Source organism: Rhinoderma darwinii, chromosome 3, assembly GCF_050947455.1.
Source record: "Rhinoderma darwinii isolate aRhiDar2 chromosome 3, aRhiDar2.hap1, whole genome shotgun sequence".
NCBI classification, from domain to species: domain Eukaryota; kingdom Metazoa; phylum Chordata; class Amphibia; order Anura; family Rhinodermatidae; genus Rhinoderma; species Rhinoderma darwinii.
Window position 1 is genome coordinate 380,004,197 of NC_134689.1, and position 25,644 is coordinate 380,029,840.

Below are 25,644 nucleotides of genomic sequence, written 5' to 3' on the forward strand. Positions count from 1 at the left end.
GAGGGGGCAAGTCTAGCCAGTGCCAGGAGAGTTGTCTGCGGATATTTTGGAGTGTTTCACAGCCACATACTACAGCCATGCCGCGCGGGATGGATGTGGAGCGCCTCATACTTTTTGTCCAGGAGCATCCAGCGATATGGGATAACAGATGTGAGGAGTATCACAACAGGACGGTGAAGGAGGACGCATGGGAGTTGGTGGCCAAAAACCTCTTTGGGCAAGAGTGGGAGACAGGCCGAACCCGTGACCGCACTCGGTTGGGTGAGTACCTGGCATTTTCTGTCAATGCCTGTCATGCCTATCGAAAACCTGGGCCCTGTATGTGTATTGCGCACATGAGCACGAGAAACTTTGGTGGAGCAGGTGCTTCCCCACGTCCCACCGCATTGCCATTGCAGGGCCCTTCATTTTGTAGTGAGAGGTGATAGTTCTGATGGCGTGTTTTGTTTTTGTTACATACACCAGTCCAAGATATCAAGACACGGTGGCGGAGCTGCCGTGATCAATTCAGGCGAGAGATGGGTGACAAGGGACGCAGCGGAGATGGGGCATCTCGCAAACGGCCCTACATTTATACGAAACAGCTGATGTTCCTGAAGGACATCATGGATATGCGCACGCAAGCATTTATGTCGTTGCATGAGTGTACTGTGTGTTTGGCCAGGTCCTGTCTGTCAACGTGTTGTTGTGGGCATTGTTAGATTTTGTACTCATAATTTTTTGCCTCCTTGTAGAACCACCGACAATTTGGAGGATACAGCAGAGGAGACTGACGTGGGGGAGTCTGTGGCCGAAGCCCCTGCTCCCAATATCCTGCCACCCAGCCCCGAGCCGACACCCCAGGAGCCCGCACCAGGCCAGTCCGAACGGCCGGTTGGCTCTCCAGCCCAGGAGCGGCCCGTGCGAGCCCGCAGTCGGCGTGTTCGTGCCCCACAGGCCTCCACATCTGCCCAGGTGGATACGCGGGTACTGGACTATTTGAGGCGAGCCGCAGAGGAGGATGGCAATGATGCCTTTGGCCGCAGCATTGTGCCCCTCCTACGCCTGGTGCCGATGGACCTTATGGGCCGTCTGCAGGCGTCGATCGTCACATTGATCGACGCTTGCAGACCGCCACACAATCCCCATCCGTGTTTCACGGCAATAGAGCAGTGGCGAAATACTTACATGCCGCCACCCACGGCCCAGGTGCCTGGCCAATTTCACCCTGTTCCCCAGATGGCCCGTCCGCATCCATACATGCGCCCTATGGCTCCCCACTTCGCAGGGCCCACATTCCAGCCACCACATCAGCACCACTATGCTGGCCAGGAACAACCTACCCAGCTCCAGGTCCAGCATAGTGGTGCTGAAATGCAGGCATATGCCTCCCCAGCCCAACTATACCAACACCTCTGAGAGTGTTGGTGCCAATATGTTTGGACGGCACTGTTGTGTGTGGTGCAGGCCTGGCCACGTATATTGTGGGATCATGTTTTTATTTTGGATTTCGTTACACCATGTTGGTGTCTAATTTTTTTTCCACAAATTTTGGGATTGGTCCGAATCCCTAAATAAAAAAAAAAAACGTTAATGGTTTGATTTCGTTTTATTATTCATTTCGACCACCCAACAGAAGGTTTGGCACACATTTCCTTAGCCTACACTCTCACACACTTCTGGCCTTTTGGACCAATGCATGGACATGTGATATGAGGTTTTAGTTAATCTCTCGTGGTTTGACATGGCTTGAAAGGGATTGCAAAGTTTAGGTCCTGCCATGGGCCCTGAAGCAAAATAAGTACACTTGCAATTGGACTTCCCTAACTGGAGTCCGCACAACAGGATATATGGGCAAAGTAAGTCGGCAACTGTGTAAAGTCCTGCTCAAACCCCGAGAGATATAAGCTCGCAACCCGCGTCAAGGGTCCTCATGTTTTGCGAGTCCCTACCCCAACCCCAACACACAAAAGAAACAAAACAAAAAATGCCCACATCTCAGGTGGGTAGTGAAGCGTCAAAAGAACATTCACCCCTTCACAGGTCATCAGCCCCCCACGGTGCTGGTCCAGATGGGCACTCAAAATATGCCGCCAAAGAATCACGAACTCGAAGGCCGGAGGAGACAGATCGCCCGAGAGGAATCACCGGGACATTGTCAGTGGTGTCTGCGTGTGTTATGATATAGTCAGCATCAAAGTTTGCATCATTAATGCGGCAGAAGTTATGCAGAACTACACCCGCTTGGATAACACGTGTGACATTATGCATGGACAATTGCATTGTTGACAGAAAGACACGCCACCTGTTCGACATAATGCCAAAGGCACATTCGACACATCGCCGAGCTCTGCCCAGGCGGAGATTGAACATGCGCCTACGGTCATCCAAGCCCCTTCTTGCAAAGGGACGCATGACTTGCCTTGTGAGTGCAAACCCCTCATCTGCCACGATTACATACGGGATTGGGGGCCCGCTGGAGCCTGGGAGGATGGAGGGTTCCGGCAACCCCAGTCGCCTATTCACGAGTCGCTTCCCCATTCTTGATGTACGGAATATGCGGGCATCTGCCGAGCTTCCATACGAGCCAATGTCAACAATAGTGAAACAATAATTAGTGTCCGCCAAGGCTAACAATACCATCGAAAAATACTGCTTGTAGTTATAGTATTGCGAGCCACTGCGTGGGGGCTTTCTCACACGAATGTGTTTGCCGTCAAGGGCACCAATGCAATTTGGAAATTCAGTAGCTCTAAGAAATCCCTCTGATATACTTAGCCACTGTTCTGTCGTGGGCTGAGGCATGACCGTGCTCTTTAAACTCTGCCACAACACGACACAGGTGGATGTGACAATGAACGAAATGGTGGTCACTCCCAAAAGAAATTCAAAATGCAACGAATGATAACTATTGCCTGTGGCCAGAAATCTAGAAAATAAAGAGAAAGAAAAAGAAAGGAAGAACACATGTTAGTGGGGGGCTGGTAAAGCAGACAGCGGCATGGACTAAGTTATAGCAGCTTCATACATACCTCAAGGTCACAAGCAGACGTTCCTCGGGCGAAATGCAGCGTCTCATGTTCGTATTCTGGAAGGTGAGACCAGAGCGAGTTTGCTCAAGCAGAAGGTCAAATGTGGCCACAGACATGCGGCAGAAGGATCGAAATTTGTCGGGATGCCGGCGTAAGTCCTCAAACAGGGTATGGAAATGCCCTTTTATTGTACGTTGGGCCACAAGTGGATGAACCCAAATGCGACTTCTTCCAGGCGTGTGGTGCTGCAGCATGTGTCGGCGCTGGCCAAACCGACGTGAGATCATCCAGAGAAGAAGCACACGCGCCAGTGCTGGCGAAGCCATAATAGTTGGGTGTCAAAGCGATTCCAATTTGAAGGGAAAAACAAACACTGTGGTTTCTGCAGAGGCGGAAATAACCTTGCAAACAGATTTCTACCAGCAAGCAGGGGTTGGGCCAGCTGGCCTATTTGTAGGCGGGCGTCCCACTAATCCCCTCTGCGTTTTTTACGCGCGATGCAAACGCTAGTCGTGCGCGCGTTTAAAACGCAACAAGGCTGCGTATACGCAGTGCATACGCCATACAAACGCGCGCAAAACGCAGCGTTTTTTGCGCGCGCAAAACGCACACGCTCGTGTAAATGAGGCCTTAGGGAGCAGTTTTATGCACACCCGCATAAGAGGCATCTTTCTTATTATCTGTTGGTATTGACTGTATTTTCATATGTTCTACTTTGTTCGTATTTTGTTTTACATGTTCCTACATGGCTTTTCTGTAAAGGTGAATCCAACCTCCCCACCTGGTCACAATCCTTTTGTAATAGGGATCATCAACTACATAGCCCAATTATATGAAGATAGTCATTTGGAACGTTAAAGGTCTAAGATCTCTGCACAAACAAAGCAAATTGCTTAGGCATTTGAAAAGATTTTGTCCGGATGTGGTCCTCTTGCAGGAAACCCATCTCACTGGCTGAGAGTTTAGATATATGCAGAAACTGAGGCTAGACGAGGTTTTTGGCTCTGCTGAAAAAGATGGGAAAGTGGGAGTCATGGTGTTGATGCCTAAAAATGTTGTTTTTAATGTATTATCCCAAGAATGTGAAGATGAAGGTCGTTGGATACACCTGATGATTGAACATGCCGGTGAACCGATTAGTTTATATAATGTGTATGGCCCTAATGCCGCTAATGGTCGTTTCTTTCGTAAACTGGAATCACAATCCAGCTAGATCGTACAAAATTCTTGGTGTTAGGGGGAGATTTGAACACTGTAATGCTACGAGGGGGCGATAGGAGTGCAGTAACCCCTTCACAACGGCATAGGGATTTGATTTTACCCAACTTTGCAAGACAAACTACACTTACAGATGCCTGGCGATGGCTGCATCCAGACGCTAGGGAGTTCACACATTATTCACATGCCCACCAGTCCTGGTCTCAAATTGACTACATTTTAGTGAGTGAAGTTCCTACCCGACGTCTGACAGAGGCATCGATTGAGGATTTAGTTATTTCTGACCACTCTCCGGTTACAATTACCCTTTCTGACACTATTGCTAAAGGTATGGATTTTATATGCCATTTTTCTTCCTTTTTAGTGAAGGATGATAGTTTCATACAGAAATTACAGGGTTGGTGGCTAGAATACAAGGGGAACAATAGATCTCACCGCTCTAACTCGACTTTGTGTTGGCTCACAGCCAACGTAATGATGAGGGGTAAGATTCTACAACACATGTCTACTCTTAAACGTAAGACAACTGAAGGATACAATGCTGCGAGTGAGCATCTACGGGCTGCATACACAGCATTTCTACAATCTCCGACACCAGATTTGAGCTCCGGCTAGAAAAAAAAGAGTATCTATAGGTCACAATTTGATGCTGATCTTTTTAGGCATGGTAACAAGGCCGGCAAACTCTTAGCTCGTTTAGCTAAGGGGCGATATGCTCCAACACACATCCCAAGCCTTAACCCCTTCCCGCTTTGGCCACTTTGACCTTCCTGACAGAGCCTCATTTTTCAAATCTGACATGTTTCAATTTATGTGGTAATAACTTTAGAATGCTTTTACCTATCCAAGCAATTCTGAGATTGTTTTCTCGTGACACATTGGACTTTAAGTTAGTGGTAAAATTTTGTCTATACATTTAGTATTTCGTTGTGAAAAACAGCAACATTTAGCGAAAAATTGCAAAAATTAGCATTATTCTAAATTTAAATGTTTCTGCTTGTAAGACAGATAGTTATACCACACAAAATAGTCACTAATTAACATCCCCCATATGTCTACTTTAGATTGGCATTGTTTTTTGAACATCCTTTTATTTTTCTAGGATATTACAAGGCTTAGAACTTTAGCAGCAATTTCTCACATTTTCAAGAAAATTTCAAAAGGCTATTTTTACAGGGACCAGTTCAGTTCTGAAGTGTCTTTTAGGGCCTTATATATTAGAAACCCCCAATAAGCCACCCCATTTTAAAAACTGCACCCCTCAAAGTATTCAAAACAGCATTTAGAAAATTTCTTAACCCTTTAGACATTTTGCAGGAATTAAAGCAAAGTAGAGGTGAAATTTACAAAGTTCATTTTTTTTTGCAGAAATTCATTTTGAATCAATTTTTTTTGTAACACAGAAGGTTTTACCAGAGAAACGCAACTCAAAATATTTATTGCCCAGGTTCCACATTTTTAGGAAATATCCCACATGTGGCTCTAGTACGCTTCAGGACTGAAGCACCGGCCTCAGAAGCAAAGGAGCACCTAGAGGATTTTGGAGCCTCCTTTCTATTAGAATATATTTTAGGCACCATGTCAGATTTGAAGAGGTCTTGTCAGTGGCGTAACTACCACAGTAGCAGCCGTAGCAGCTGCTACGGGGCCCGCGGCATGGGGGGGCCCGTGTCGCCCTGACAGTCACATTACATTATGTGGCAGGCATGCATCACGACACCAACGTTACACTAGGCATCCGGGGGGGGCCGGGGGCCCGCTGATAGCCGCGCGGGGGGGTCCGAGGGTCCAGTGATATCCCCTGCACTGCACACTGTGCACTGACAGTCTGCCACACACAGTTGAATGGGACGGCGATAGGTGGTAGGAGGAGCGCTCAGACAGGGGAGGACAGGGGGCGGAGCTAAACGAACAATGTCAATGAGCTGAGTCCTGTATCTAATCCTATCATGTGTGATACTGACTGCTGAGCTGTGTATCTAATCCTATCATGTGTGATACTGTCTGTTGAGTCCTATATCTAATCCTATCATTTGTGATACTGTCTGTTGAGTCCTATATCTAATCCTATCATGTGTGATACCGTCTGCTGCGCCATTGTATCTAATCCTATCCATAGCTATGTGGTTGTAGTGCTATAGATATGCTGCCTTTTTTGGTGGATATGAATTGTGGCTATTGCCCCATATGTTTTAAGACCTTCGTGACGCCCCTGGCTGCTAATGCTGCATTGTTGGGTCACTTAGGAGACTTAGCGATGCAGCTGCAAGCTGCGGCCCGTCGGTCATAAGAAGTTGGGGGGCCCAAGAAGGACTTTTGTATCAGGGCCTATGAGCCTTTACCTACGCCCTTGATACAGCAGATGCCTCGCTGCAACATGTAAAATCCAAGATCACTCTGATTCCGCGCGTTTAACCTCTTAGATGCTGCGGTCAATAGCAACCACGGCATGTAAGCCCTTAGGGTATGTGCACACGGTAGCAGGCTTTTACGTCTGAAAAGACAGCCTGTTTTCAGGAGAAAACAGCTGCCTCGTTTCAGACGTAAATGCTCCTCCTCGCATTTTGCGAGGCTTCTCTTGACAGCCGTAAATTTTGAGCTGTGCTTCATTGAGTTCAATGAAGAACGGCTCAAATAACGTCTGAAAGAAGTGCCCTGCACTCCTTTTGACGAGGCTGTATTTTTACGCGTCGTCGTTTTACAGCTGTCAAACGACGACGCGTAAATGACAGGTTGTCTGCACAGTACGTCGGCAAACCCATTCAAATGTAGCCCTATTTTCAGATGTAAAACGAGGCATAATACGCCTCGCTTACGTCTGAAAATAGGTAGTGTGAACCCAGCCTCAGAAAGAGAGGCCCCTCAGACCGCCCAACAGTGCTTAACTGTTCGTTACATTATTTGTAACACTGTAACTAAAAGGCTAATAAGAGTACACTTGGCACACAGAACTGATAAGTGTTCATTGTCGGGAAGGCGGGAGTTGTGGCGCTGTTGGTTACCGGGGGGGGGGCCCAGTCAAAAGTTTGCTATGGGGCCCAGTCTTTCCTAGTTACGCCCCTGGGTCTTGTGGTACCAAAACAGTGTAAACCCCCCTAAAGTGACCCCATTTGGGAAGCTACACCCCTCAAGGAATTTATTTAGGAGTATAGTAAGCAGTTTGACGCAACAGTTTTTTTGCAGAAATTTTTGGAAGTAGGCCATGAAAATGAAAATCTAAATTTTTCAAATAAAATGTAGGTTTAGCTAATTTTCTTTCATTTCCAAAAGGACTAAAGGAGAAAAAGCACCACAGCATTTGTAGAGCAATTTCTCCCGAGTATGCCCACCTGTGGGTTATTGTTTTAAACGGCTGTTTGGACACATGGCAAGGCTGAGAAGGGAAAGAGTGCCATTTGGCTCTTGGAGCTCAAATTTAGCAGGAATGGTTTGTGGTGGCCATGTCGCATTTGCAAAGCCCCTGAGAGGACTAGACAGTGGAAACCCCCAACAAGTGACCCCATTTTGGAAACTATACCCCTTGAAGAAATTATCTAGGGGTATAGTGAGCATTTTGACGGCACAGGTTTTTTTGCAACTAGACCGTGAAAATTAAAATCTAAATTTTTTCAAATAAAATGTAGGTTTAGCTAATTTTTTTTTAATTTTCACAAACACTAAAGGAGTAAAAGCACCGCAACATTTGTAAAGCAATTTCTCCTGAGTAAAACCATACCCCACGTGTGGTCATAAACGGCTGTTTGGACACACGGCAGGGGTTAGAAGGGAAGGAGCACCATTTGTATTTTGGAATGGTTTCTGGGCGCCATGTCACATTTGCTGAGCCCCTGTAGTACTAGTACAGTGGAAACACCCCAAAAGTGACTCAGTTTGGGAAACTGCACCCCCTGAGGAATCATCTAGGGGTATAGTGAGAATTTTGATCCCAAAGGTTTTTTGCTGAATTAATTAAAATTAAGCAAAGGAATAAAGAAGAAAAAGCACACCAACATTTGTAAAGCAATTTTAACCCGAGTACAGTAACACCTCATATGTGGTTATAATCAGCTGTTTACATATATGGGAGCATTCAGAAGAAAAGGAGCGGTATTTAACTTTTGGAGCGTAGATTTTGCTGGAATGGTTTGCGGTTGCCGTGTTGCATTTGCAAAACCCCTGATGTACCAAACAAAGGTGACCCCGATTTAGAAACTACACCTCTAAAGGCATTTATCAAGGGGTGTAGTGAGAATTTAGACTACACAGGTGTTTTTCAGAAATTAATACGCAGTGGATGGTGCAAAGTGAAAATTGCAATTTTTCCACTGATATGCCTATTCACCGCACAATATGTTGTGCCCAACTTGTGCCACTGGATAATCTTACCCCATAAATTGTTAAGCGGGTTCTCCCGGATATGGTAATGCCTTACTTGTGGACATAAATTGTTGTTTGGGCACACTGTAGGGCTAAGAAGGGAAAGACCGCCATTTTGAGCATGGATTTTGCTGGTATTTCAGTTTATAATGTGGGTGCATATGTAATCTGTGCGGAGTACATCAGGGCATAATAAGAGGGTATAATAGTGTGGTAAATAATAAAATTATCCATAGATGTGTGTTACGCTGTGAAGCGATCTATTATGCGCAGGTCGGTGTCACACTGATAAACATTTTTCTTTCTTATCCCCCTTGTGTAACACGCTGCACTTTCCAGCGGATGTGCTATGTCCCTTTCCTTCCTAGTTCCTAAATACTAGGGCCCTGAAACTGAAGGAATGTTCCCCTCCGGCCTGCGCATTGAGATGTTTTTTCATCACCGCATTACTAGTGCCGTAACTTTTTTATTTTTCAGTTGATTGAGCGGTGTGCAGGCTCGTTTTTTGCGAGACGGGCTGTAGATTTTATTGGTACCATTTTAGAACACATACGACTTTTTGATCACTTTTTATTTCATTTTTTGGTATGGAAAATTACCAAAAACAAGCAATTCTGGAATAGTGTTTTATTGGGGGGTTTTTCGGCATCCACAGTGCGGCATAAATGACACGTTAACGTTATTCTGTGGGTCGATACGATTACGACGATACAAAATGTATATAGTTTTTTTTATGTATTGCAGCTTTTGCACAATAAAATCACTTTTATTATAAAATCATTTGTTTTCTGTGTAGCCATATTCTAAGACCCATAACTTTTTTTATTTTTGCGAGGACAAAGCTGCGTCAGGGATTATTTTTTGTGGGACGGGTTGTCGGTTTTATTGGTACTATTTTGGAGTAAATGTGACTTTTTGATCACTTTTTATAGCATTTTTTGGAAGGAGATGTGACCTAAAAACAAAGATTCTGGCGCTGTTTTTCATGTTTGTTTTTTTACGGTGTTCACAGTGCGGGATAAATTACATAATAGTTTTATCGTTTGGGTCGTTACGGACGCGGCGATACCAATTATGTATCGTTTTTTTTTATTTTTTACGTTTTTTCCCTTAATAAAAGACTTATTATGGGAAAAAAGGCAGTTGACTTTTTTTTTTACTTGAAACTTGTGTGTTTTTATTGTTTTACGACATGTTTATTAACTTTTTTAACTTTTTTGACTTGTCCCACTAGGGCACTTGAGGGCCTGATGCCTTGATCGCTACTCTAATACCCTGCACTACATAAGTAGTGCAGTGTATTAGCACTGTCAGTTATTCACTGACAGCAAGCCTATGAGGACACGCCGCCATTATTTGGCCTCCGATTGCCATAGCAACCCAGCGATTGCATCGCTGGGTTGCCGGTCGGGTTAAAACCCATCAGATGCTGTGCTCTATTGAGCACTGCATCTGAGGGGTTAATCGGCCGGATCGGAGAATAGCTCCTGTCCTGGCAGTTACAGAAGGGCGCCAGCTGTATAATACAGCTGTCACCCCGTGGTGATGGTGCCGGCTCTGCTTCTGAGCCCGCACCATCACCGCGACGTAACTGTACTGCGGTTTGCGGGAACACCTTCCCGACAGCGCCGTATATATACGGTGGATGTCGGGAAGGGGTTAAAGAGGCTCTGTCACCACATTATAAGTGCCCTATCTCCTATATAATCTGATCGGCGCTGTAATGTAGATAACAACAGTGGTTTTTATTTAGAAAAAATATAATTTTTGAGCAGAGAGAAAAAGAAAATAAATCTAGAATGTAAATCACCAGAAGTACAAACATAGCACTAGCCAATATATCAAAAAATATCTTTATTAGAATATATAATAAAAACGCATTTTTGTGGGACTTACTCACACAGCACAATGTGATCTCGCGAGATCACGCTGTGCTGTGATTAAGTCCCAAACAAACTTTACCGAAGTGTCTTGAGTGTGAATAGACATCGCGTCCTGGCTGGAGGTGATGTCTATTCACTCGCAGGACATTTCAGTAAAGTTAATGTGGGTGTATGTGACAGCACAGCGTGATCTCGCGAGATCTCGCTGTGCTGAGTACAAATTGACATGAGTGGAGAGAAGTGTATGACGCTGATTGGTCAGCGTCATGCACTTCTCTATACAACGCCCACTTGCTAAAAAGGTAAAAAACGCCCAGTTGTCTATTAAGAAACTAATTAGCATAAATCTAAAATTGCCCATACTTTGCTCAAAAATGATAGTTTTTCAAAATAAAAACCACTGTTGTTATCTACATTACAGTGCCGATCAGATTATGTGGGAGATAGGGCACTTATAATCTGGTGACAGAGCCTCTTTAAAGATAAACAAGGCCGGTTTACGTCAGACTCTAAACAGATTAACACTATTTTACAGTCCTTTTATCAGTCACTGTATGCTGATACACCTATTGATTTACATAAAGGTAAGGAAATATTGGATCAGATACCTTTGCCTAGCCTCACACAAGATCAATGCGAGCTGCAGAATACAGAATTTACGACTGAGGAAATTCTTTCCCTTCTCACTGGAAAAGCCCCCGGGCCGGATGGGTACACAAGTGAATTTTACAGATCCCTGAGGGATAACATTAGCCCATTATTGTCAAATTACTACAATGCATTGCTGAGAACATGGACATTTCTGGCAGAAGCTAAAATGGCATATATTAAGGTGTTGCCCAAAAAGGGGAAAGATCCATAGGACCCAGGGTCATATAGGCTGATATCTTTGATAGATCAAGACCAGAAACTTCTGTCAAACATATTCGTTTTGGCTTTATATATATATATACCTGAATTGGTGGATTGGTGGGATGCTCCCTGGTGGGATTTGTGAGAGGTCGAGCTGCGGTAACAAATTTACGTAAGGTATTGACAGTGTTGGAGATGGTGCGGCAACATCCGCAGCCAGGTAACAGATCAGCTTTACTGGCACTGGATGCAGAAAAGGCTTTTGATAATATTCAGTGGGGCTGGCTGGGGATGGTGTTAGACAAAATGCATGTCCAAGGAGCTTTTCGAACTTTTCTACATGGCCTTTACACCAACCCGCAGGCTCGAATATAAACACTGGGATTTTTGTCAACACCCTTCCAGTTGTTCAAAGAGACACAACAAGGTTGCCCCTTACCTCCACTCTTGTTTAATTTAGCATTAGAACCAATGACGAGATTCTTAGGAGACTCTGCTCTATTTAGTGGTATACGAGTGGGGTTTACAGAAGTGAAGATGGCATTATTTGCTGACGATGTTATACTCTTTCTGTCTAACCCCCAGGAGCATTTGGTACCTATATATAACTTCCTGTCTCAATTTGGATTATGCTCCGGCTACAAAGTAAATGTAGGGAAAAGCAAACCTTTAGAACTGAGACAACCATGCCTAAGATCGCAAAGGCAATTAATGAGATGTGACATTTTTCCTACTCAAACTTGTATCACATATCTCGGCATTAAGATAGGGAAATCCCCTGAGTAACAATATGGTTTTAATTTTTCGCCACTCCTTCAGAAAATTCAGTCGGAGCTCGCAAGATGGCACTGTCTTCCGCTGACCTTTCTAGGTAAATGTCACGTGGTAAAAATGATCAGTTTCCCTAGGCTTCTATATCCCTTGCAAACACTTCCACTTTTGCTCAAACATGTAGACGTCACTAGGCTGAATTCTGCCTTCACGCATTTCATTTGGGCGGGTAAATGACCTCGTATAACACTTAATAAACTAATGCTTCACAAGTCTGATGGGGGAATTAAATTCCCAAACGTCAGAGGCTACAATGTGATGTGTCTTTTTCGCCATGTAATAGATTGGCTGCATGTGTCGGACCACCATTCCAATATAGCTCTAGAAGCTGCGTATGCTTCACCCTGGAATTTAAAAGCGTTGTTACACTGCAAAGTTGCTACCCTTCCGCAACACCTTAAAACCTCAATTATCTTGAGAGATACAGTTGTAGCTTGGAAGGTAATTCGAAAACCATTTGGTCTACCTCATCTGCTCTCCAAACACATGCCTTTATGGGGACATCCAGAATTTCCCACAGGGGTGGGAGGAGATAGTGCATTTGCCTCTTGGATAGATGGTGAGGTCACATGCGCAGGGGATATTATGCATGAAGAAGATAGGAGATGGCTTACTCCGTCTGAAATCTTGGCTAAATTACATCCATCTGTGGGTGATTTTCTCAAAGTGCTTCAGATAAGATCTTTTTGTATGTCCCGACTGAGAGACTTATCTAGAGAAGCCACAGCACACACTTTGGATGAGATCACAGGCCCAACGACATATAAAGCATCTATCTCGACTCTTTATAGGGCTCTCAGAGACAATTTCCTTAAAATTAATCCCAAATTAATGTTCAAAACATGGGAAAGATGATCCTGATATAGGAGGGATAATACTAGATGGTTAGGACATGGTGAGAAAGGTCATACTGAATGAGAGATGGAGAGAACCCTACTTTAAATTGATGCATACGGCTCTATATGGCTTTAGCATCTTGCCTTCTCCATCCTTCCCGGATCGCATTATTGCCTGCCCCAAATGTAATATCCCGCTAGCTAATCTTTGGTATGGGGTATGGTACTGTCCTCCCACTTAACAGTTTTGGAATGCAGTCCAAACCTATGTATATTATCATTGGAAGATGAGACTTCCCATGTCGTCTCAGACAATGTTGTTTTACCATGTTAGACCGCCAGAAATGGAGGGTCGTCAGGAGAAGAATACTCTTCCCCCCCTGGTACACATAATTTCGGTGGTAGCATTACATTGTCTTCATTCTAAATAGCTAGAAAAGTATATACCAGGTATAAATATGATTGTGACACATTTGAAGACACTGTTGGGGCTGGAGAGAATAGAAGCGGTGAGGCGTAAAGATTCAGGGGCTGAGAAATTGTTTTCCAAGTGGAAAGTTTTTATTGAATCCTACTTTACTGCTGCGGAAATAACAGACATAGTCGAACCGTATCAATACACTGCATGGTACAACAGAGAACTTTTCAAGGGTACTCTTGGTGGGTTGTAACTCGTGTCCTGAATTAGGAAGTCTTCTAGGGTTATATAAACATAACAATTATATAAATTATCTGAGTCGTGTTTTAGGAGAGGAGGTGGGGATTCTAAGCTTTTACCAATGGAAAAGTTCTTTGCCATGTTTTTTTTTTGTTCATTATGCTATGTATGCATTTTTCTATGTACTCTATGTATTTGTTACTAAATATAAAATGTTTCAATAAAAATTATATTCCAAACAAAAAATATGAGATTGGTGGGGGTCCGACTCCTGGCATCCTTGCCGATCAGCTGACCGAAAAAGCCCCACGTCCCCTTCATTGTTTACCAGACACAATGCCATACATTTGGTAGTGGCTGTGCCTGAGACTGCAGCTCAATCCCATTCAAGTGAGTGGGAGTGAGCTGCACTACCAGGCACAGCCTGTACGGCGATGCGCTTGGTTAACAAAGAAGGGGAGGTGTCGCTCACTGGAAAGCCAGCCTTATGCTGGAAAACCCTTTTAAGCCTCTTGTTCCATATAGTGATGGATGCAGACAGTCAGAAACTAATTGAATTGCTATTTCTATGCAGGGGATGTGTCTGCTGATGGGATTTCAGGAAAATCAGTGAGACATTGCTTCCATAGCTTCCCTGCTTTATGTATTGGCAAAACCCAACTTATAAGGGGTACGAGTCGGGTAATAGGTGGTGATTAGGGCAGTGGTTCCCAACTGGTGTTCTATGGTTTCAACCAGCGTTCTATGGTCAGTACTGTATTGCGATTAGGAAGTAATGTACTCTGCTAGGCCATTATGGTTGGCATAGCTTTAGAGGTATTATAAGTGGTGATTTAATGTAGGCACAGTAGCTGCCACTGTTCTGGGGACAATGTGGTTATCACAGTTATGGAGTCATTGTGACTGGCACTGAAATGTGAGCACTATGGCTGGTACTTTTCTGTGGGTATTTATATTGGCACTACAATATGGACACGATGGCTTCACTACTCTGAGGGCACTATGGCCTGATGGGAGCAAACTTGGTCTGTGTCACGGTTTGTGGGTATGTGGAAGAAGCAGCTGGCCAAACAACAGAGCACCCCAGTAATACAAAACCCCGTACTAGGGTACCTGGATAGCCCAGACAGCGGCCGCAGCTCTGGCATGGATGGAGGTGGGTGCAGCAGGTTACGCCAGACGTGGCGGATGACAGCAGGGGCCGCAGGTTGCGCCAGACGTGGTGAATCCCTCTGTACATGGCAGATGACACAGGACGTGGCGGATGACACAGTTGCAGTAGACACAACTCCAACTAGTAGGCACAGGAACAGGAACACAGCACGGGATATAGCAACAGGTAACAGGGCACTGGTAACAACTGGAATGGGAAACACTAAGGGACCATTTGCAAGACAGACTTGGGAATTACTAACAATGCTCAGGCAAAGATCAGACGGGCTGGGGCCTTCTTATAGTCTAGGAAATCATGTGTGTTGATGATGATGATTTTCTTCATGACACAGCGGACCGGAGCGAACGTGAGCGCTGGGACCAGCACTCACAGATCCATGGCTGCAGGCGTGAGTAGACCCGACGGCCCGCGCCCATGGACGCTACACACATAAGGGTCCATAACGATTTTATGTAGACTAGCATGAATGGGAAGACAACCTATAGTTAATAAGGGAATATGTTTATAAGAGAATGTATATCGGGACATATAAATACAAACTATAAAAAATACAGCTCAAAATATGACGAGATGAATAGATCCCACGGAGTCAAAATATCGATGACAAATAAAGATGACAAAAACATATTGAATCGCTATATTGGGAAATGGATGATGAACACAGTCAATAAATGGGTCCAAGATAGGCAGTCAAAGACCATCTGGAATAAAACAAAACCATATTAAAAAGAGGTTTATAAGACAATCTGTAAAATATCAAGAATTAGATCAATCACATATACAGAATGTTATATGTAAACCTATTGAGGAGAAAGACAAATGCAGAATAGAAAGAAAAGAAAACCGGTTAGCCACCCAGTCCCAAAGATGTGTATCAAGACAATGCCGACCCACTTTGAAATCAAGGTTCCGACCATTAGGGGCCAAGGTATTTCAATTGAAAATCCACTCCAACTCTCTACCCTTAAATTTGGCAACCCTAACACCACCACGTCTAAGTGGGGGGATATAGTCTACAATCCAAAATGCAAGATCTCTAACGGTATGACCAACATTAACAACATGCTGAGAAACAGGGAGATCAAGTCTCTTGGTACGTATAGTGGACTTATCTTTGTTAATCCTGATGCGGCATTCATTGGACGTTTCTCCTAATAGGTTCTCCATAGGTTTAAATGAACAGGGTCCATAATTGGCTCATAGGGGCCATTGTACCACATGGCCCCTATGAGCAAATTATGGACCCTGTTCATTCAAACCTATGAGAATGAGTTTGATATATCTTCTGTCGGACCGTGAATTACACTCTATGCGGCCTGACTTCTGGTTTGCGGCGCGAACTGACATGGGATTAGGGTTAAGTGGGAGGGGTGGTGACGCCATTCCCTGACGAAGCTGCGGCGAAACGTGTGTCAGGAGCGCGGCGGTGGTGCGTGACTGGTCCTGTCTAGGTTTTTCTAATGTCCCGGCTCAGCTACATCTGCAGGTAATATATATACACCAGGATTTGCCAAAACTTACCACGTTCTGAGTGTTATGCTTAAGATATTCATCTTCATGGCTTACTATATCAACTAACTTACATTGTTACTTTGATTCATGTTATATCCTGTTGTACTGTGCTGGCTCCTTGTCTTGTCTGACTATATGTCTTAAACACTTGACTCAATATTGTATTCCACTGCGTACTGATTTCTGCATAAGACCTTGACACTGTCTATATAGCTGTTATGCTCATCACATTTTTTCTTTCTCTGTTCTATTGTGAAGGCTACATATTGGATTTTACTTATTTGTACATGTTTCTATATTTTAATTGGATCAATTAATAAAATACGTACTTTTTATTGTTTATTGAAGGTCGTGTCTTGTCCTCAATAGGTTCTATTTAATTGAGTTACGCATACCAATATATTAAGGGTTGTTCTAGTCATTACACTGTTTTTTGACACATGATATGTATTTTTTTACATTTGTTTCACTGTATTTTTACTTATTATATATTGATTGATTGAACAATTACTAATGATGTATTGCACCTTAAATACTGATCACATTGTGCATAATGTTATGCTTGAGAAAGGCTCCGTGTAGCTAAAACGTTGCATGGGTGAATAAAACTTTTTGTTCCATTGGATGTGCTGCCAGGATCTCTTCTTTGTACACTCAAATGAATGGACATCCATGTAATACATGGATGGACCAGGTAGTTTAGAGCGAGATCCATTGCTTGTTAGCGGCTCTCCGAGCAGGAAACTCCAATTTATGATGTCCATATGCCCTAGGGCATTTGATAAAATGAGTTACTGAGATGACACAACCCTTTTAAGATGAATATTTTATACATTCAAAATATTTTACCTGCTCTATATGAAATTTCCATAACGCAAAGTAAATTATGGAAATTCCATGCCCGCTTCCAAACCACCACCAGTCTGACCTTTATTGACATGTCGGATCGACGTGGTATTATGGTTTATGGTCAGAACAAAGAAATGTGTTTTATTGATCTTGGCTGGTGGTCACATGTAAAGTGTCATGGCTTTAGATGTGTTTGTTGGACCTGATATTATAACATGTATTGTAGACATTTAGCTAACACCTTACATCTAAATTATATAAAAGAAGACAGACTTTTAGTCTACACCTTAAATCTGCATTACATACAAACATCACATGGACTTTAGGTCGGAAGTGTGAAATGCAGGTGTCACCTGTAGTCATGACACTGTCTATGTAATGTTAATTCTGCTTATAAATTACATCATTGGTGGATCAAAGATTGGGTGTGTAACAACAAATAAGTGGTGGTGTTACCATTGGCATCTTCTCAGGTAGTTCGAAAAATGAGAGTTGTACAAGTTACTGGTCTCTATGTGCAACAGCAACTTTTTTTATTAGAACTAACTAAAAATAAATTCCTTCTATACTGAATAAAATGTCCTTTATTGTATATGTGTCACACTGACACCCCTAGAGAGTTAAACCAACAGACATTGGAAGCACCCACTTTTAAGCCTTCAGAACTGGGTGCAGTAGCTACTTCACATATCATAAGATGATTGGGCAGAGCCACAGAATGAGACCCTTATTCTCTAATAAGCATCATCAAGGGCAGGGAGGAAGAAAGTTATGAACTAACCATAATCCTTATGTAGAATAGTAACTTAGATTAAATCCTTACATTTCATAATTTATTTCACTGCCTAATGAAGCCATGCTTGCCCTAAAACTACAACTAAGGCCCATTTCAGAAGGTGATAATACAGCTGCATTTTAGGGTCATAAGTCGTCTCGTCATTCATTATCTTAAAATGGAGAAGACTTCAAACAGTGGTAAATCTTACCAGGAGAAACGGCTTAACCAAAATTTCTACAGCAAGAACTTATCCAGGAAGCCACAAAACATCCCAAAAACCTGCCGCTATATCTAGCCATAGTAGTCGTCCATGTTTATGACTCCACTTTAAGAAGGTAAAGGGGTAAATATGGGATTTATGGGAAAGTAACAAGGCAGAAAGAACTGCTATCCAAGAGTAACCAACACTTATGTCACATTTGCAAAAAAAAGACTGTTTCTGTAGCTCCCAAGTTAAAGAAACAGCATAGCTCGACGGTGTTTCTGTAACTCCTATTCACTTCAATGGGAGTTACGGAAACAGCATATGTCATTGAGCTCGGCTGTTTTAGTAACTCCCGAATACCTAATCAGGAAGTGGCTGGGAGATAGCAGGAGCCGAGCAAGGTAGAGCAGGATTTAGGGGGACCCATTCTAGAGATAAGTGCAGGTCCCAGAAGTGGGACTCGCATCTGTCGCTCGTTTATTACATATCCTGTGGATATATAAATACAAGAACTCGGCACTCAGGTACGTGGTGAAACAATTTGTGATTTTTATTATGCAATCCACATATTTATAACATTTTCGGCCACATAAGGTCTTCATCAGATAATACGGATTACCAAGGAACAAAGTAAAAAGAGAAGACTCTAAGACTTAGTATATCGCTCTCATACGCAACATCCATTGCTGTGGTAAATGGTGCCATTTACCACAGCAATGGATGTTGCGTATTAGAGAGCATTATACTAAGTCTTAGAGTCTTCTCATTTTGCTGCGTTCCTTGGTAATCCGAATTATCTGATGAAGACCTTATGTGGCCGAAAACGTTTATAAATATGTGGATTGCATAATAAAAATCACAAGTTGTTTCACAGCGTACCTGAGTGCCGAGTTCTTGTATTTATATTATCAAGGAGTGGAGTCCTACTCGAGCACCACCATTTATCGGAGTGCCGTACATTCCCTAAATATATCCTGTGGATATGCCATAAATGTCCAAGATAAGAAAACCCCTTTAAATCCAGCCTTTCTGTAGATACTTAAATTTCTCTACATTACATAAAGATTTTGCCAGATAGGATTTTCTCTGTATGTCCTTTAACATAACATAGAAGACTTGTCACCTGACCTTGACAATTATAGTCTTTGAAGAAGGTGTTACTAACATGAAACGTGACAGGTGTGAATATGGAAGCTTTTGATCCAGGCATAAAAAGTGAAGGAAATCTGAAGACTTCAGTTCAGTCTTGGTGAGCTTCTTAAAGGAACAGTGTCATCACAAATTATTTTTTTATATGTTAAAGATGTTAGTGCTTTATTAAAAACGTTTATATTCATTTGTGTGTTTGTGTTTTACTTTTTCTTATTTTTACACTTTTTCTTCCCTATGGGGGCTGCCATTTTTTGTTCCATTTCTGTATGTGTCGATTAACGACACATACAGACATGGAATACGGCAGCCACAGTCCCATAGGGACTGCGAACGGCTCCCGTCCCATTGACTTCAGTGTACGGCGTCTGTGTGGGAACTGCGCATGCGCCGCTCCCACACAGTCCAATTCGAAATTGGCGCCGTCCGGCGCCATTTTCCTGTGGACCGGAAGTCGCGGCCGGACAGTAATATTACTACTTCCGGTCGCGGCTTCCGGATTTGTGCACTTGGACCAGCGGCAGCAAACGGAGCGGACGGGCCGGAGGGAGCCGCGGCGGCAGGAGCAGGTAAGAGATTTCAATGTATGTTCGTGTTTGTGTGTGTTTACTACTGTATGTAAACCTACTACACTGTGTGTTAGCTCAAAAAATGGCGACACACAGTGTAGGAGGTTACACCGTTCAAACCCCTCGTTTATCCCGGCACTAGCCAGGATAAAGGAGGGGGGGATGCTGAGAGCTCACTAGAGCGAGGGCTTTTTACCCAATTTTGCAAAGCTGCAATTTTGGGAATAGCTCCATCTAGTGACCAAAAATGGGTAGTATTATAAATTAGAATTAATTTATAATATTTCCTGACTCGTGAAAAAAATTAAAAAAATTTGAACAATGTTTAATCACCCACACACTAAATGTTTAATTTAAAAAAAAACAACATGTTTTTCTGGCAACACATTCCCTTTAAGACAGAACTCCTGAGACGAGACAGAACATATGAAGAGACTCTAACGAATCGCTGTACAAGATGACCTGGTTGACCTTCATCCTATACTTCACAGCCATTTCCTTGGTTCAGGGAATTCCTGCTCCTCTCAATGGAAAAATAGGCAGGATTCCTCTTCAACAATCTAACTATAGATTAAAGGCTTCATCCAGTCTTCTTGGAAAAGAGCATTCCCAGAATATGAAGCATTCTCCATTCATGATGCAACTCTACCAGACCCTCATCATGGGAAACAAGACAGATCTATCCAGCCTGAAATATTCTGTTCTTCAAGATTCTGAATCCATTTTAAGCCTCACGGTCAAAAGTAAGTACAGATTGTTCACTCATATATTGTATTACCTATTTGTACATGTCGGCCTTGTCTATACACCAAAACTCATTTACAGTTAAATTTTTACTTGAGTCAGATTTAGTGCTTAACTTCAAAACAAAATTCTTAGTTTTGTCAGGATTTGTATACCTCAGTGAATAACCTTGTCTGTCTTGTGTCCTTCTTAGGCTGCTCTGAAGTGGACAAAACCTGGGCACTATCTTTTGACATGTCCTCTTTATCGAGAAATAATGAGATAAATTTGGCCGAGCTGAGGATTCATCTCCCATCTTTGGAGAAACACCACACAAAAATTGAGATCTATCACAGTAAAAATGGCCAAGAGAAGGTCTACTTGGGATTATTTCATATTGATTCATCTCTTACACCTGAATACTCCTGGGAAGTCTTCAACATTACTGAATTGCTGAACAATTATCTTCATCAGGACATCACTTTCGGAACTGAAAAATACTCTAAGAAAAATGGCATGTCAGAGACATATGAAGAGACCAGCTGTGGAGATATATCTTCAGATAAAGCAGTAGTTGTGGTATTTACCAAATACAAACCATTGGATACCCTTAATGAACATCCCAACCTCATCCAGACGGTGGAGACTTCCAAGTATGTAGTGGCAACAGAAGACACGAGAGACAGTGATAGTAAAAGGTTCAGGAAGAACAGAAATTCCAAACACAGTCTCATAATGAACAACTTCCCCACCAGACATGTTGAAGAAGAAAGCCCACTATGCAGAAGGGTGAACATGATTGTGGACTTTGAAAAGATAGGTTGGGGCAAACAGATTATCTACCCCAAGGATTTCAATGCCTACAGGTGTGAGGGATCCTGCCCAATCCCCTTGAATGAGATCTTCAAGCCAACAAATCATGCTTACATAAAGGTATGTTTCAACTCTTTTCTACAGTTAGCTAAAACAATATATTAAGAATGATATAAAGCACAATACAGAAAATGTGATACATGTATAAATTTAGTTTTTGTTTTAATAAAAAAAATTGATGTCTTTTATTTTTGTTTTGCAGAGTTTGGTGAAGATGTATGATTGGGAGAGGGTAGAATGCTCCTCCTGCGTCCCTGTGAAGATGAGGCCCTTGTCCATGTTGATGTCTGAAGAGGGAGATGTTGTGATGAAACACCATGAAGATATGATTGTTGAAGAATGTGGATGCCATTGAGGATGTATACATATATACATGTGAACAGAATATAAGGCCTAATATGGGTCCACTTGCAATCAAGAGGCTTCTTAACTATCGGCAAGCCTGATAGATATTAGAATAGTGGTCTACAAAAGTCTGAAGCAGGGTATATTCAAGAGTCATCTGAACATGGAAACAACAAAAGATACAGGGGAAAACTGACAGATGGTGAACTGTAATAAATTGCATGTTAATTATTAATTCATATGGCAAAAAATATACCACAAATATTAATAATTGAAGAAAATACAGAGGAAATGTTCTTTTGTTGTTAAAATAATGATGTATAAATCTAATGTGCACATTTTAATTTATATAAAATAAACTTTTTTTAATTTAAAAATGATCTGTTGTGTTGCCTTATTATTGTCCATATGCATTCATGCTTAATGATAGGAATAGTTTACCTTTGAGCAGCATTTTACAGATTATATATTATTATAATTGTATTGATCTTATACCCCAGAGCTGCATTCACAATTCTGCTGGTTGTCATTGGTAACAGTCAACAATCCTATTTACAGACACACATCTTAGCTAAGCTTCTGTAATGTAGTGTTACAGTTATTTTTTAATACAGATTATTAATGTATAGTGTAGTACTTAGTGTAAAGAACGTAATACACAGAATGCAGGTCACCAGCAAAAGCTCTGTTCCACAAATCTATATTTAATGCATGCATTCTGTACATTCAGGCTTCACTGCAGGTGCCTCAAATATCGTCCCCATGTCGCACTCACAGAAGTTTACTAAGCTGAGTGGAGTCTACAAACTATATTGTTGCCGTGTCTTTGCCTGCCTTTGACATAATGGGACATGAGGGAAATACTATCCTTATCTTGGCTTCCTGGAACCACATGAGTGTGATATGGGTTTGGCATACTGGGGTTAAGTTTTGATATAATATTTGCTAATTCAGAAATCATGAAATAGACGTAAAGGGTTTATCCAGGTCTACTAAAGGTTTAACAGCTCACATAAATATAACAGTCTAAGCCTATGTTCACACTGAGTTTTTGTAACAAGTTTTTTGACGCGGAAACCGCGCCGCAAAACTCGTCAAAAACGTCCCGAAAATGCCTCCCATTGATTTCAATGTGAGGTGGGGGCGGTTGCCTTATCTTCGCGTTTACGCCTCTGACCTCCCATTGGCTTCAATGGGAGGCAGAGAAAGCGTATTTCGCTGCGTTTTATGCCCGTGGAGCTCAATGGCCGCGGGCAAAAAACGCTGCGAAAATCTGCATGCAGGGAGAGGAAAATCTGCCTCAAACTTCCAAACGGAATTTTGAGGCAGAAATTACGCCTGCAAAAAACTCTGTGTGAACATAGCCTACTGTAGATTCACTTTAAAATTGGCCCAGTTCAGATCTCTAAAATGATCTCTTACCCTGAAGCCCTCTGTAAACAATATTGCCAGATACTGGCTCTTAGCGGTTATAGGAGAACCGTGTGGGTTTTTTACGTTTTCATGTAGCCTTTAAAAAGATGTTCGGTAGAGTACCTACAAAAACCCCAAACTTCAGAAAGCCCAATTTTCATGGGCTAAGGGATGACCTTAAGGGCATAAATTGGGACAAGGTCCTCAAAAATAAAAATACAGAAACTAACTGGAACATTTTTAAAAGCCTTTTAAGTGGGTCCTGTGAAAAATATATATCTTATGGGAATAAACAAGCATGATGAAACCAATGTGGTTAAATAAAACAGTAAGGGGGGCAATAAATGATAAAAAGAAAGCGTTCAAACTGCTAAAGCCAGACGGTAGTGACAAGGCATTAAATAATTCTAAAGAAAAAAATAAGTTGTGTAAAAGACAAATAAAGGCAGCAAAGATTGAAACAGAGAGACTCGTTGGCAAAGGAAGTTGAAATAAACCAAAAATATTTTTCAAATACATAAATATTAAAAAACTGAAGACTGATAGTGCCGGCCCTCTCAAAAAGAATCTGGGTATTATAGTGGAGGACGATGAGTAAAAGTCCAACCTATTAAACGCCTTTTTCTGTACTGTATTTACACATGAAAATCCAATGTCAGACGACATGATAAGGGATAAAGTCAATTCCTCATTAAATGTCACCTGCTTAACGCAGCAAGAAGTGCGGCGCTGCACACTAAAATAACACTAAAATAGACAAATCACCTGGTCCAGATGGTATACACCCCCACATTCTGCAGGAATTAAGTACCGTGATAGACAGACCCTTATTTCTGGTGTTTAAGGATTCTATCATGACCATGTCTGTTCCACAGGACTGGCGCATAGCAAATGTGGTGCCAATATTTAAAAAGGGGTCAAAAAGTGAGCCCAGAAAATATAGGCCTGTAAATTTAACCTCCATTGTGGGTAAAATATTTGAGGGTTTTCTAAGAGATACTATTTTCGTGTATCTTAATACAAATAAACTGTTAATACCTCATCAGCATGGGTTTATGAGGGATCGGTCCTGTCAAACTTGATCAGCTTCTATGAGGAGGTAAGCGCTAGACTGGACCTGGGTAAGGCTGTGGATGTGATATATCTAGACTTTTCAAAGGCGTTTGATACTGTGCCACATAAAAGGTTGGCCTATAAAATTAAAATGCTGGGACTGGGGGAAAATATGTGTAATGGGGTTAACAACTGGCTGAGTGATAGAAAACAGAGGGTGTTTATTAATGGTACATCCTCAGAGTGGGTCACAGTTACCGGAGGGGTTCCACAGGGGTCAGTATTGGGCCCTCTTCTTTTTAATATATTTATTAATGACCTTGTAGAGGGTTTACAGAGTATAATTTCAGTATTTGCATATGATACTAAGGTCTGTAAAGTAATCAACACGTAGGAGGATAATGGAATACTACAGAGGGATTTGGGTAAGCTGGAGGTTTGGGCAGAGAAATGGCAAATTAGGTTTTATGTGGATAAATGGCAAATGAGGTTTAATGTGGATAAATGTAAGGCTATGTGTAAGGGGGGTCAATACCCCCGAGGACTTACCTGTCCGGAGCTGGACGGCGTTGGTGGCTGCGAGGCGCGCGGATGCGACAGAAGTGAGGCGCGCGCATGTGCCGGAAGGAGGAGGAAGCGCGACCGGAAGTGAGGGAAAGGGCGCGCAGAGAACGGAGGAGGGAGGAGGTGACGAGGGACCGCAAGCAGGAGGATGGGCGCGAAGAGGAGAGGAAGAAGGGCGGTAAGAAGAAGAGAATGAGAAGGTGAGGAGAAGCGGCGAGAAGGAGGAGAAGCGGCCGGAAGACTGAGGGGAGAAGGGAATCAGGGCAGGCAGCCTTGGAGAGTGGCAGTAGAAGGAGAAGCAGCGGAGAGAGAGGAGAAGCAGCAGGGAGACTGAGGAAATAGGGAATCAAGGCAGGCAGCCTTGGAGTGAGGGGGGGAAGGAGCATAACAGCGAACCAGGAGGAGACAGTACTGTAAATTAAGGGGAGCAGTGAGTACCAAAGTACCCCCCCACTAGGACCAGCCACCCAGACAGCCAGCAGCCTTAGCTGCCAACAGCAGCAGCACTAGCCGCCAACAGCAGCAGCACTAGCCGCCAACAGCCTGCAGCACTAGCTGCCCAACAGTCAGAAACACTAGCCGCCCAACAGCCAGCAGCACTAGCCGCCCAACAGCCGTGCAGAGGTCCAGCCGTGCAGAGGTCCAGCCGTGCAGAGGTCCAGCCGTGCAGTGGTCCAGCCGTGCAGAGGTCCAGCCGTGCAGTGGTCCAGCCGTGCCGAGGTCCAGCCGTGCCGAGGTCCAGCCGTGCCGTAGTCCAGCCGTGCCGTGGTCCAGCCGTGCAGCGGGCCTGTT

At 43.0% G+C, this 25,644-nt stretch overlaps 1 protein-coding gene across 1 annotated transcript; it reads left to right on the forward strand.

Moving 5' to 3' along the window:
• The first annotated feature begins 20,338 nt into the window (after nucleotides 1-20,338).
• On the forward strand, nucleotides 20,339-21,832 carry LOC142748311 (nodal homolog 2-A-like). The gene is made up of 3 exons (XM_075855406.1): nucleotides 20,339-20,624; nucleotides 20,819-21,537; nucleotides 21,680-21,832. The coding sequence occupies exons 1-3, from the start codon at nucleotides 20,339-20,341 to the stop codon at nucleotides 21,830-21,832; spliced, it is 1,158 nt and encodes a 385-aa protein (XP_075711521.1).
• The last annotated feature ends 3,812 nt before the right edge of the window (nucleotides 21,833-25,644 follow it).